This window comes from Syngnathus leptorhynchus, chromosome 10, assembly GCF_054491065.1.
Source record: "Syngnathus leptorhynchus isolate UIUO chromosome 10, UIUO_Slep, whole genome shotgun sequence".
NCBI lineage: Eukaryota > Metazoa > Chordata > Actinopteri > Syngnathiformes > Syngnathidae > Syngnathus > Syngnathus leptorhynchus.
Genome location: NC_141204.1, coordinates 9,127,285 through 9,140,238, shown reverse-complemented (window position 1 = coordinate 9,140,238; position 12,954 = coordinate 9,127,285). Strand labels below are relative to the sequence as shown.

The window sequence follows — 12,954 nt, the reverse complement described above, 5'->3', positions numbered from 1 at the left end:
TTCTTACCTGACGTATGGATCAATATTTGGATGACAGTTGGAATAATGAGAGACAACACAAATTGACCCTTCAGACAAAAAATTATTTATTGAGAGTAATAATGGATTTTACATCCTTATAAAGTTGGATAAGAGCAAAAAAAAAATAGAAAAATCTCTTTAATCTTCCCTCATAAGTCATATATGTGTTTAAGTAGAATGGCCCGGTCTTTAGAGTCTGTCACAGCAATACTCTGATGTTTCGATATGCGAGGGCAAATTAATATGGAAGATCTCTTGTTTCTCAAACGGAGGAGTCCGAGGAGGACTGTTGACTCCCGAGTCACTGTCAGGATTATATCTCATCATGTCTTTCGCTGTGTATTTGGCCTCCAGTACCTGGGCAGGAAGTGGTGCGGGTGGAGGGGCAGCCTGAGCCTTAAGCTTGATGTTTTTAAAGCGTTGCAGACGGATCACATCCCTGTTTTCCCCGACGCACGGCAGGAGGGTGCACACGTCCTTACGAAATTTGGAGCTCATGCCGAAATAGATGAGCGGGTTGTAGAAGCTGGCCGACTTGGCAAAGAGGCGAGTGATGATGCTGGTTGTGTTTGGCACATGGAACCCCCAAGCAGACCACATGGAGACGACCGCGTACGGTGACCAGGCCATGATGAAAGCTGTGCAAATTACAATGGAAATCTGGAAAGAGGAACATGAGTCAGGATTACCAGAAGACATTGAGAACATCAGGGCTGTGTACTTTACAGTAAGTGAATTGAATGCAAGTTGACTTCCTCTCTATTGGTCACCAGGCAGGAACTGTTTCGTAAGATTGAATCAAACCACTCTGGATATGTCCACCCATTTTGTATTCTCCTTTTCTACAATAATAGTGCATAACTCGCATTCACACCTAAGTATTAAACTAAGTATGTTTTGGGAATGTGGAAGCTTGGCTCCCCGGAGAAAGCCATTTAATCCCCAGGAGAGCCTACAAACTGGAGCCAAAATTTGAACTCTTAACCTCAGAACTGTGACTCAGACATGTTAACCAGCATGACTTTTGGGGAGGGTGGGGTGAGTTTGCGTACCCTTGTCACGTCTCTCTCCACCTTCCTCTGGCGCGCGGTGAGGTAACCTTCGGCTGACATGGCGTTAGTGCTTTTGACAGTGTTGATGATGGAAACGTAGGAGGAGAGCATGATCATTACAGGAATGAAGAAGCAGAAGATGAGAATGGAGATGATGTAAGACTTGTGGATAGTGGAGTAATTGGCTTTGGACCAGTCCACCTCACAAGTTCCATATCCACGATCTGCAGGGTCAGACATGTAGTTTATGAATATATCAAGGTGATCATCTTTTAAGTGAAGTATCCTCCGTCAACAGACCCGTGTAACTGCCCCACCCCAGCAATGGTGCAATAGACCAAAATGCTGCTCCGGTCCAGATGCAGATGAGTGATATTGCAATGGTGTTCATGCTGATGCAACAACCTACAAAAAATAAAATTACTTGTATTAATTATACAATGAATTATTATGCAACTTCACCTCCAAGAAGCTCCCATGAATAAGTGAAGGCGAGTCAGACAAATAACAGACTTAACAAGGAAAATTCTTGTCTTGTTATCAATTTCAGAATGTGTCAATAATGGGTTCTTTCTTATGGTAACAACCTCAGCAAACAGAAGGGAATAAAAAAACAAGACCTGTGTTGACTTGGTACACGCAGCTTTGTGTTCTTTGGAAAAAAAGTACTTCTCCATGCTAGGCTCACTTATCATATGTCAATAAGTCGTTTGACATACAGTAAAGTTTGCGGTACGTTTTGTTGATGTTGCCGCAACTACTGCATGGCGGCTAACAGTTCCAACCCAAAAGCAAGAATATGCTTGGGAGCTACACTCCCTGAGATGCACATAAAATGTTGATCCCACATATACCACACATTTAACCACCAATGTTAAAAGACAGATTTGTCTTTTATGAACGACCGCAAACACAAGCACGATTAAAACATTCGCCGCTGTCACAGACTCAAAAATAGAAACTTTAAGGAACTTAATGACATGTTGGCACGTGGAATCACAGGGGACAAGTGGTGGTTGTTTTCACCGCTGAAGTTGGTATTAAGGTTTTGTTAGTCCCCTGTCTCAGGCAGGAACTAGTGGAATGTGAAGACTGTACTGTGGACATGGGTGAGAAGCTTGTTTGGTGTGAGAGCAGAATCAAACCTTTGTTGGGGTGGCATCCCTTGATGTATCTGGTGACACTGATAACGGTCAAAGTGTTGATACTCGCCAGCCCAAACAGCAATGTGAAGAAACCATCCACCTAGATGGAAGCACAAAGATGGGTAGAAGAATGACTTTTTTTTAATTTATTTTTTTTAGATTTTTGTCATGATTTTGTAGAATTTTGTACATTTTAACATGTACTTTGGAATCTCCAAATTTGAACATGATTCCTTTTGAAATGCTTCTGATTTGTTCAAATTTGCAAATACATTTTCACATTCATATGTACTGGATATACATTTTTTAAGGTTACATTTTAATTGTGTAACTGGCCATAAAATTACAAAAACACAACAGAATGTTAAAAATGCCTATTTTACTGTAAACTCTGCTGATTCTTCAAACCCTGGTTCCCAAGGCAACAGCAACAGAAAGAATCACTCCGAATACTATGTACACAACGTTGGATGGCACAGTCAACTTTTACCACCAAATTCTGTTGATCTTCTTTGAGACACTTGCTAGGAATCTACAGAAGTTTGATAAAAGAAGCATCCTGCTTTGTGTGGTTTTAGTCAAGGATTTTCTTTTTTACTTCTATGAGTCGATTGTTTAGAAAGACAAATGCTTGATTATCTTTGAATCCCCAATCTCTTTAATGATACTATGATTCTGTGTGGCTTTAACTGTGCTCCCCGTTGTGTTTGCCGGTGATTTGAACCAGTTATGGTCTCGTACTTGATCCCTTTCTTGATCTCTCTTAGTTGTAATCCTATTACTGTCCGTCATCACGTTACCTTCACCCTTCACATTGTGCGGAGCCTACTTGTCTGATTTTACCTTTGACATTAAATCATTGAAATCTAATTAGGTACAGTAGCTGCAGTATTCAAATTGTGTAAGCACCCTGTTTTGACCCATTTGTAGGAAATGAAATGCAGGATTCACGGATTAAGCAGAGCTCCTCCCTTTCTCTTTCTCAGGTAAAACAGAGATTAAGATCTACAATTTTTTTCTCCATCACAGTTGAATGTATACGAGATGAGATCACTTCGTCCAACTTTGGGGGTTCATGCATGTTCGAGGTGCAGTATAACCAACATTTAGGAAGGTTATGCAACAATTCTACAGCATCTTTTGATCTGTTTTTTACGTTTGCTTGTGATCAGAGTTCCGGCGTGTAAAAGGCTCCACATTTTGTAATCTTATTACAGATTTAACCTTCAGCTCACATGCATGCAACTACGCTCAAAATCCCTTTCACACACATAGATCCACAGCACCACTTGACTCAAAGACAGATTCCACTAATTTACTTCATTAGTTGTGATTAGGGAAATGAAGAAAGCAGATGAATACAGGTGGCATCACTGAGCCACGAGGGTTTGCGGCCATTGGGATTTTGTCAGGGTTACTAAAAGGTTGCAAACAGTTTTTCTTTCTCAACAAAAACTATTGAAGACTATTAAAACTGTCTTTGCGACTTTACGACCTTACGACCTTGAATGAACCCTGGTGAAAAATCAACATTCAGGCCTTGTGCGAAGCTTGGCTAACCCTCGATGCTCAGTGGGATACAGGCTTTGAGATCATGATTGGCTAAGTGAGCTCAACAGACTGGGGTAACGAAGGAATCTTTTTGTCCTGGACTGGTTGTTTTACCTGACAGGTCCAAATCCAGGAGATTAGAAAACCATCATCCTTGAAGATATTGAATATTTCCAAAATCCCTCTGGAGTAACCAAATACTGAGATGCTGGCATCCGAGATGGCGAGATTTAAAGTGAGGAAATCTGTCGGTTGTAGAGAAGCCCTTTGTCGGTACAAGACAAACATCACGAGGCTGTTTCCAAACCAGGACAGCCAGCCTGTGAAAGGACAGATTGTGATTATCTGTGAAGTTATACTGGATAGTGGCGTCAAATATTATTAATTCATTGGAATGTGTATAAGATAGGTCCTTTATAAGCAACTCAATTAAATACTTGAATGAGACACCGAACCACTGAAGTTCTGTATTAACAACTGACCTACCTAAGACCAGCAGGTAGACTCCAATGATGGTCTCTCCATGTTCAGACAGCGGAGGCTCTGAATTCAGATTACTCAGGTTGTTATTCCTCCAAGGAATATTGACAACCTTCATAGGAAAAGCCTTTAGTGTTATTTCCATGGCCTGAATGTCGATGCCAAGGCATGAAGTCTTGCTGCGTTCCCTTCTCCTTCCACTCGACACTCCTGCGATCTTCCAGTCAAGACGAACGGTCTGTTCGTTTTAAATCCAGCTTAGACACGGCCACTAATACCTCAGCGCTCACTGTCCCAATGATTGTAGAGCTAATCCTTGCTATTTGTTAACAGCTAAGCAGATAGACTTTTTGGGGCAAAATCCTTCCCAACAGGGAATAATAGTTCAGTCAATCACTAGGATTCTTTTTTGCAGACAATATTTTTTAGTCCATGGCATACAAAAGTCTGCAAGCATATGACAATCTTTCTCTGAGTGGAGAAGACAAATGAAAGGTCATGTTTATATGCATTTGGAATGTACGTACTTCAACACGTGAACAATCAGATCGAAATATTGAAAGAGATGGTCTCCTTGAGCAAGGCACACCAAACCGGTCTCCTGCAAGCCTTCACAAAATACACTGACTTAACTTTTGATTAAATTATACATTAAATAAAATAAAATATAGTGTTTAGGAATCAAACTTTGTAATCTGTGGGTATATTTTTATTTGAGTCGGAGTCAGCAGCATAGATAGAAAAACAAAGTACCTGTCAAACCTATTCCCAACATAACGTGCATCCTGGTTGTTTGGATTAACTCGGAGGAGTAATATCGATTAAACCCTTAAGACAAAGCCACGCAAGCAGCTTCCGTCTGTTTGGAGCCCTCCCACAAGGACGCCATCCTGCAGCTGGCCCTTCTGGCTCTGCGCTTGGACGTGACTGCGGTGAACATCCTCTCATGTTACTCGAGGCAAACAAGCAGCTGTTCCCTCAGCTGAACTGACACTGCCAAGTAACAACACAGATTTTCAAGAGAGGTACAGGAAAAACATCTTGTCACTTTGCATCATCCCACCATGGAGGAAGTCATTAACAGAACTGCTACACAAAGGTCCCACACTGAGTTGTGTGGTCTGGCAGCAATTTCATTCCTGTCCAATCCATTATTAAAACCTTTTTTTTTCATGGCATACAACATATGTTTTCCTCAAGAGAGGTGAAATCACTTCAACTTGACAAGGTGTGTGATGGCTTACGTCACACTTACGTGGCTGCAGTTGATGTCAGAATGGTCACGGCTCGTCGGATTGATTAGATGATTATCGATGATGGTGGGATCGTCTGCAAGCCGCATCGGTAAACAAGAACAGTCCTGGGTGATTGGTTATTTGGGATGATTTAACATTCTTTTGTTCAATGTAAATTTCATCATCCCCTCCTGCTCCCTTCTCATGGTAATACTCTCTGAGGTAACCTGAGGCGCCCACCCCATTCATTCTGTGTTTAAGTCACAGTGTGCACCTTGTTTCATTTTGCTGCCCGCCACAGAGCCGCCCTGCCGGCCCTCAGGATGTGGACGGGAAGGCCGCTGCTGCTGCCAGACGCCTCGGAGCTTCCGAAGTCCCTTCCATCAAATCCTTTCTTTGAGCCGCTGGGTCGTCGGGCCGAGAGAGAGAAATGGAGCTAAGAGGAAAAAGAACCTCTGACCCGAGCTGTCACCCATCCAGCAGCAAACACAAGAGCCCAGTCATCACTCGGCCTACGCCTTCAGCCGAGAGACATAGCGTGACAAACAAGCCCGCCACTGATCGCTGTGTGTGCAGCACCACAGAATCACGCAGCTTGTCTGATTCCTCAGAGGAACGAGCTTTCCAGTTAAAATAATGTCATAACGCTTTCACACTGGAACCATGCTCATAGTGCCAAATGCTAATGTGCAGCAGGAATGATCAAGTTGCTGGTATAGATATTGGAGAGATGTTAGTTCTGTTCCTGTGATGGATCACAGTGAGGAAGCTCATTTTTAATTCAGGTCTGTCAGAGAAAAAAATTGGGAAATATCCCCCCCAAAAAAATCACCTTTGTGGATTTAATTCGGTTTATTAAAATTGAGTAACTTCAACCACGGAAAGTAAGTAGCAATGGCGTGTCAGTGAAAGTGTGTGCTGCATGTCGGTGCTGAGGACAGCTGCGAACGAGATTACACTGTCGCTAAACTAAAAGGTCAACGTTCAACAGGGAAAACAGCGATTAGCAGGTGTGGCACATGACTGAAGTACTTAGCGCTGTCTGTGTTGTCAGTCCAACACTCACTTTGATGTTAAGATACAAAAAGGTGAGACTGGATACCAAAGTGTGCACCAACAGTGAGCCACTGTAACTTTTGCATTTAAGATGATTACTTTCTCTCGAGTTTACTCTGTCCCACTAAAGCCCGGGATATGACATTATAAACGTAGTTTTCCAAATGGAAAAGCATAGACATAGATACTATTATGGAGGTGTGTTAAAGGGGTGCAAACTGTGAAACGGCGACAAAGTCTCTCTTCACACTGGGACATAGACTCGCTGGAGAAGGCAATACAGGATCTCCTTGAAAAGGTCCATACACTTTTTTTTTTTTTTTTTTATCCTTGTCTCCAAACGAGGCTGCTCCAACACAGAGAGTGCTTGTTCCAAACGTCCACATAGTGGCCTGTCTGTCAATTTGGGCTTGGCCCTTGTATGATATTGGTAAGGTGTCATTTCTTGTCAAAATAGAACGACACTCAATGAGGCGCGGATCTCCACTGAGGCAGAACTGTCAACAAAAGTGACAAAGTGTTTGTTTGTCCATCTATGTGTACAAATGCAGGCCACTTCCTGGTTGACTTAAGGGTGACCATTTCTTTCATTTATGTGCTGTATTCTCAAATAGCTAAATTTATTATTGTCTGTTCATTAGGTTAACTTGTGATTTTTGCATAATAAGTGCTTGGAAATATATATTTTCATTTGCAAGTGAAGGCTGCAGGAACGACCCCATTGGCAACTGGCTAAATAAGAAAATGAAATCCTCTTATAAAAGGGAAAATTGTAAAACAGTATACATCAATTTGTTCATTAGCGGGCTATAAATCATCAGATAATAAAGAATGATGTGACATAGACATTAGCATGACAGAGAACTTTAGGATTTGTATTTTGATGTGTGGGGGACAGTCCCTTTGGCACATACATAGATTAAAAGCAAAATAAGGATACGTGCTTTTATGATAAAAATAAAACTTGTTAAAAACATCAATTACACTTTTGCCCTTGAGGAAAATGTGATGATAAACAGGAGTGAAAACTTCCTGGAACTGTCACCATATTAGCGGCAATTCTTCCTTCCGCACAGGGTTCTGAAGGAGTGGTGGACTAATACAGACAGACATTCAGCTGGCCTTTAGCTGAGAATGGCAAACGTCCAATAACAAAAACTTATAAACCACAACTTCCTGACCTGGGCATGTTCACACCTCCTCAAAGAACCCAAATCCCTGAGGAGTTGTGTCAGATGTTGACGGTCGACGCCGTCATAGCATTTTTGTCGTTCATGTTACAGCAGTGCTTCACGTGGACAAGGTTTTGCCGCAAATGCCTTGCACTTGATGCAATCAGGATATTGCACTGAACATGATATGCACTCTGAGAGCTCCTCAGCTCCTTTAAAGCTAGTCTTCCATGTGTGAAGCTCACGGTTCAGGCAATGACTCAGCCTCATGTACAAAAAGTCGATTGTTTTTCATTTGCCGCCAAAGTTCGAAGCCGCTGCTTTTACATACAATTACTTGAAATCTGTGAGCACTGTAGTTTGGCTGGCAGACTAAGTTGCTTGAAACTGCAGGCAGCAAAGAAACACTTTGGGCTCTATGTCTGAACCCGGCACAGGTTTAGCACAAAGTATGTGTGCAAGGGTGGGGAGTTCTCTTTCTTTTGCTATTTATCTGGCTCGGCTAAAAAGGGGCATTTGCGCCGTTGAGGGAGCGAACGCGACTTACTTGTTACTTGCCTTGGGATAATAATGAAGATGCAATAGTTTTTACGTAAAGTGTGACGAGCTCCCAAATTTGTGCCTTTTGTGTTTTTGTATTTATCTGATACAGAAAAAAGTGTACTTTTGTTTGAAAATAAATAAACATTGAGGAATTCCCAATGATGGAAAAATAGGGCAATTGTTAAGCATGTCTCGTGTGGCGAGGTGAGGTAGGATGCTTATGTGGCCCAAAACCATAGACAAACATTTATTTGGGCAAGTTTGAACATTTCTCCTCTGTGTGTTTGCCTAAGCAGGTTACTTATGTAAGGAGCTCTAATTAAGGGTGGAAAACATACTTTTTCCCTGAGGTCTGCACATGGCCCCTGACACGTGGGGATATTTACAAAAAATATGAAGAGATTTCCATGCGGAAATAGGACTCTGCGACTAAGATGTTTCTTGCCCAGATTTTCTTACTCCTGTTGCTTTTTATGCAGGAACATAAATGTTTTTGTTGTCCGAGCTGCTAATAATGAGCAGCTTAGGAAGTGACACTGTCCTCTGTGGATCCTGTTCTCAGACCGTCTGTGGATTGAGAAGATTAGTGACCTCGCTCTTCTGCAGCTGCGTGAGCCTGAACGCACCTTGTGACCCCTACGTTCTTGTGATCACTGTCGCTCAAAGTAATGCGTTATGACACGAGGCTGCCTCTGTCTATGGTGCGAAAAGATTCACCGAGCGTGACGACTCCAGTCACGTTCAAAGTCGTATCACGCAAGCGTTTCAAATCTATTCTAAAACATCTGACCCCATCAATAACACCTTAGCAGGCCTGACATCCTGTTGGGGTCATTGGGCCGACCTGTGTGTGATGGGTGGTTAGAGGGTTGCTGCCTCACTTAAAAAATGTCTACACAAAGATGACATCCTGACTGCGAGCGTTGACCCAGGAGACATGCCTGCGCCTATTTAAGAAGACAACACTTAGCCACCCTTTGGACCTTTACGTGTATGTGGCCCCTTCAAGATCCTTATTAGGCCTCTGGACATTTTTTTACTTAACAAATTCCACAATGGACTTCACCCTGCGGACAGAGATTTCAGGATTAAATCTTATTTTGTTCGTTTCATTAAAGAGTTTACATGTTCTCTCTGTGCTTGTGTTAGTTTTCTCTGAGAACTTCCATCTTCCTCCCACATGACAAAACCATGTGTTCAATTCGAAAAAATATCTAATTTTAACTTTAAAGTAAAAAACCCCAACTTTCAGATTGAAAGAATCTATTCTTGCTATAAATTTTTCTTTCAAAATTGGATTAATTTTGCAGGAAATGGACACATTCATGTCAGTCATACTACTTTTATGTATGGAAGGTCTAAGTCCCCTGTCATATGTCAGCCTGATATATCAGATATGCCAACATGTTCAGATCTGCAAGGCCTCAAGCCTGAAAACCCCCTCAGTCCTTTCAGGCCTAACCCTAATGCCAACGTTGGAATGTGAGGTTTGCTTGACTCTTTCTGTACTTGCTAAAACGGCTAGTCACAATCTCATAAGTAGCAGCCGTACCACATCCTGCATAAATCAAATATGTCTGAGCTTTAATGTATAAATATATATATATATCAAAACAATATAGCATAGTTGCAGACAGACTTGAGAATCCCGTGCATGCCATGGTTATGCTTTCTTGACAATAAAATCATAATGACTGTGGTTGTGTTGAGCTTAGGCAAGTGCGTATCAACACCTTCCAGTGATCTTCAAGCTGCAAATGTGTAAAGAGGGCCGCCCCGTTCACTTCAAAAGCTCACTAAAGTGCAGCCGAAGTTCATCATCACCTCAAACATGCTGACGACTGCCTTTTATTTTTAGTTTTATTTACATATGCATGCTAGTTTCTGTGCCCATGGAAATGCGCTGATTGCACGATTGCTGTACAATTAACCTGATTGAGGTCAGAGCTTCTCCCTGCACGAATGGCGACAGAAGGACAGCAAAGAGGAACATGATGGCGAGTGTGTTGTCCTTGCAGCACGTTTGCTTCTAACGGAGAGTCCTGGCTGCACATGAGCTGAAGGAATGCACCATTAGATCGCCTGCAGCATGACAGGACTGTGCCTTATTTCCCTTCGTATCAAAGCGCCGTCCTGACACGTCCATCTCCGACCTACTTTAAATGTGGATCTTCAAACGTCACATGGAAAATATAGTCTGCATCCAAATAAGCCCTTCTCATAACAAATACAGTCTCTGTTTACACAAAAGTGATGCGTCTCAAAAGGTCAATGCTTGCAGCCCAACTCTATATGATCTCTCAGACGTTACCAAGATTATGGCTTTGCAAGCCGTTTGGAGGCACGGCTGTGAGTTTCATTCTTGTGTCCCCACATTTTGCAGCTTTGTGGTTTTGATTGGAGAGAAAATACATATAATTAGCTTGCTTCACTTCAAGGAATGGCGATAAATTATATATACTGTCTAAAAGAATTTGGATCAAGTTCCAATCATAAAAACACAAGGGACCCCGATAAGTACCATGATGTACACCAATATGTCTCTTAAGGAGCACAGCAATGTAACTATAGTCCGAACAAACAGAGAAAGCCGAAATTTCTCGTGTGTGTGTCGTGTGGTTTAGAACAGTAAATCAATATGTATATAATATGTTCCATTCTTATATTTGAAACAACTGATTAAGCTACTCTGTGTTGACAATGATTGATGCATTACTATTTAAATTTCTTTTTGACGATGATTGTAATAATTAAACACAGAAGAGTTCAACATTGCAGGACATGTATTGTTTTCATGCAGACATTTGGATGAAAACATCAATATCAGTGCTGAGAGCTGACTTGGCTTGGTTTGGCATAAATGAAAAGGAAGCACGCTGAGCTTGTCTCTGCGGGTTAGTAGACATAGGATGACAACAGAAACAAACCACAACATGTTGGATTCCAACTGCAGTTTCTCAAGGCAATATTTAATGATTGTGTACATGCAGCAGTCATTACAACTATTTTAAAACAACTGTAGTGAGGATAAGCAGTTTTGAAAATGGATGGATGTAATTGCATAAAAAATTGGTCACATTTAAAAGTACTCACATCTAACCATCTAAGACAAGTGTGAAGTCGACTGCCCATATGTGCATATATATCGGAATAGCGGCGACACTCGTTTTTTTCACGCTGACCCACCCACATATAGTAAATAAACACAGTAGGAAAAATAAATGTGCTCATAAAAGACAGATGTTGCTATTGGATACACGATTAGGTTTGGTTCTAGGCTCCCATGAGACATCATGATAACAGTCCCAAGGTGAATGAAAGGACATATTAGGTGAGCAAGCCCACTGGAACAGAAGCAGCCAGTAGTGGAAAGTGGATACATGTCACTCCTGAAGGCCCTTCATTGTGCTAAGCCTGAATCTATAACCTCATGGTAATAAAAGCGGCCGGAATATAAGAAATCGTTCAATTTTAGCAATGAATTTAAGCATTTCTTGCCTCTCTGCGAATTATCCACTGTATGACATGAGCAACATGTCATGTTTTGTTAATAGTTCACAAAGTCAACCACAGTTGGTGCTGGTCGACCTCCATCTGTCTATCCATCCATCTATGATTGTTCGGTTTCTGCGTTTTTGCACAACTTCAAGGGCATATTCCCAGACTGTAATTAATTCCTCCACACAAAACAATCCTTACAGCTCTCGAAACGTTCGAGTGACGCACATGTAGCACATTTCAACGAGACCCTCCCAACCACATATCATTCTTGAGGAGCCACTTGAAGAAACACTCCCAGACTGTTTGTTCAAGTAGAGAGGGGTTCTTGCTGCGTTGACTATTATTCGAACGTCTACAGGGTGGGCTCTTTCACTTGGCAGTATCAAATGATTACCTATTCTGTATTTCCTTAAAATGGATGTTGTGGTCAAAGCATCAATGAGGCACTGTAGAGGTGGAAGCCTCTGACATGCAACCATGAAGGAAGGCAGTCAGTCATCCCAAAGGCATATGGATAAAAGTTTAGGGACACCTGGAAAGGAACGTAGATTGAAATGTGGACCTGGTCATTCCATGTGTCATCACACCTTCACTTGATGTGGTTAAATCAGTCAATGGAATCATCAGTGAATGCATTAATTTTCAAGCCTAGGGAGTACCACAATCATCATCTGTCAGGTCCAACAGCTTGCATAAATACAGATTATTTGTGCATCAATTCTTTGCAGTAATGTTTGAGGCCACAAACTACAGCGCCACCTGTACATCCGTGTGTTGTTTACAGAGACGTGGTGGAAAACATCATGAGGTCATTCATCATGTCTGTCTTTAAGGACCATGTGTTTGCTTTGCTGGATGGACTCAGTGAAAACAGGGAGGATGCTAAATACTCTGAAAGAAGCTCTTCAGACATGACGTGTTAGTTAAAAAAAAAAAAAACGCCCATGGTGTATTCATGCATTTGTTTGACAAGCAACAGCAGAGTGCAAATACTAATCCGAGGACAGTATTGTGGCACTAAATCATTAAGCATAAATAAATGTTTGCATTTTTCACAGTGAGTAAACATTCTCAAAGATGATGATGCAGCTGCCGGACCACGTGAACCGCATTTAATACCACAGTTTGACCACAGGAAGGCCAGTGGGAATCACGTCACATTTGGTTCAAGTTTTAAGAGGGAAAAAGTAGCACTAAA

General features: G+C 41.7%; 1 protein-coding gene across 1 annotated transcript; it reads right to left on the bottom strand.

Moving 5' to 3' along the window:
- Nucleotides 1-210: 210 nt before the first annotated feature.
- On the bottom strand, nt 211-4,394 carry opn6a (opsin 6, group member a). Its single transcript, XM_085922478.1, has 6 exons — nt 4,256-4,394; nt 3,884-4,089; nt 2,219-2,318; nt 1,374-1,478; nt 1,074-1,297; nt 211-681 (listed from the first exon to the last, which is right to left on the bottom strand). The coding sequence occupies exons 1-6, from the start codon at nt 4,392-4,394 to the stop codon at nt 211-213; spliced, it is 1,245 nt and encodes a 414-aa protein (XP_085778604.1).
- Nucleotides 4,395-12,954: the final 8,560 nt, after the last annotated feature.

Excerpts from the sequence above, each read along its gene's own strand:
- opn6a (XM_085922478.1), bottom strand. The coding sequence starts at position 4,394 with ATGGAAATAACACTAAAGGCTTTTCCTATGAAGGTTGTCAATATTCCT. Across the intron at positions 4,090-4,255 it reads AGTCTACCTGCTGGTCTTAG|GCTGGCTGTCCTGGTTTGGA; the intron begins GTAGGTCAGTTG and ends GTCCTTTCACAG. Across the intron at positions 682-1,073 it reads TGGAGAGAGACGTGACAAGG|ATTTCCATTGTAATTTGCAC; the intron begins GTACGCAAACTC and ends TCCTCTTTCCAG.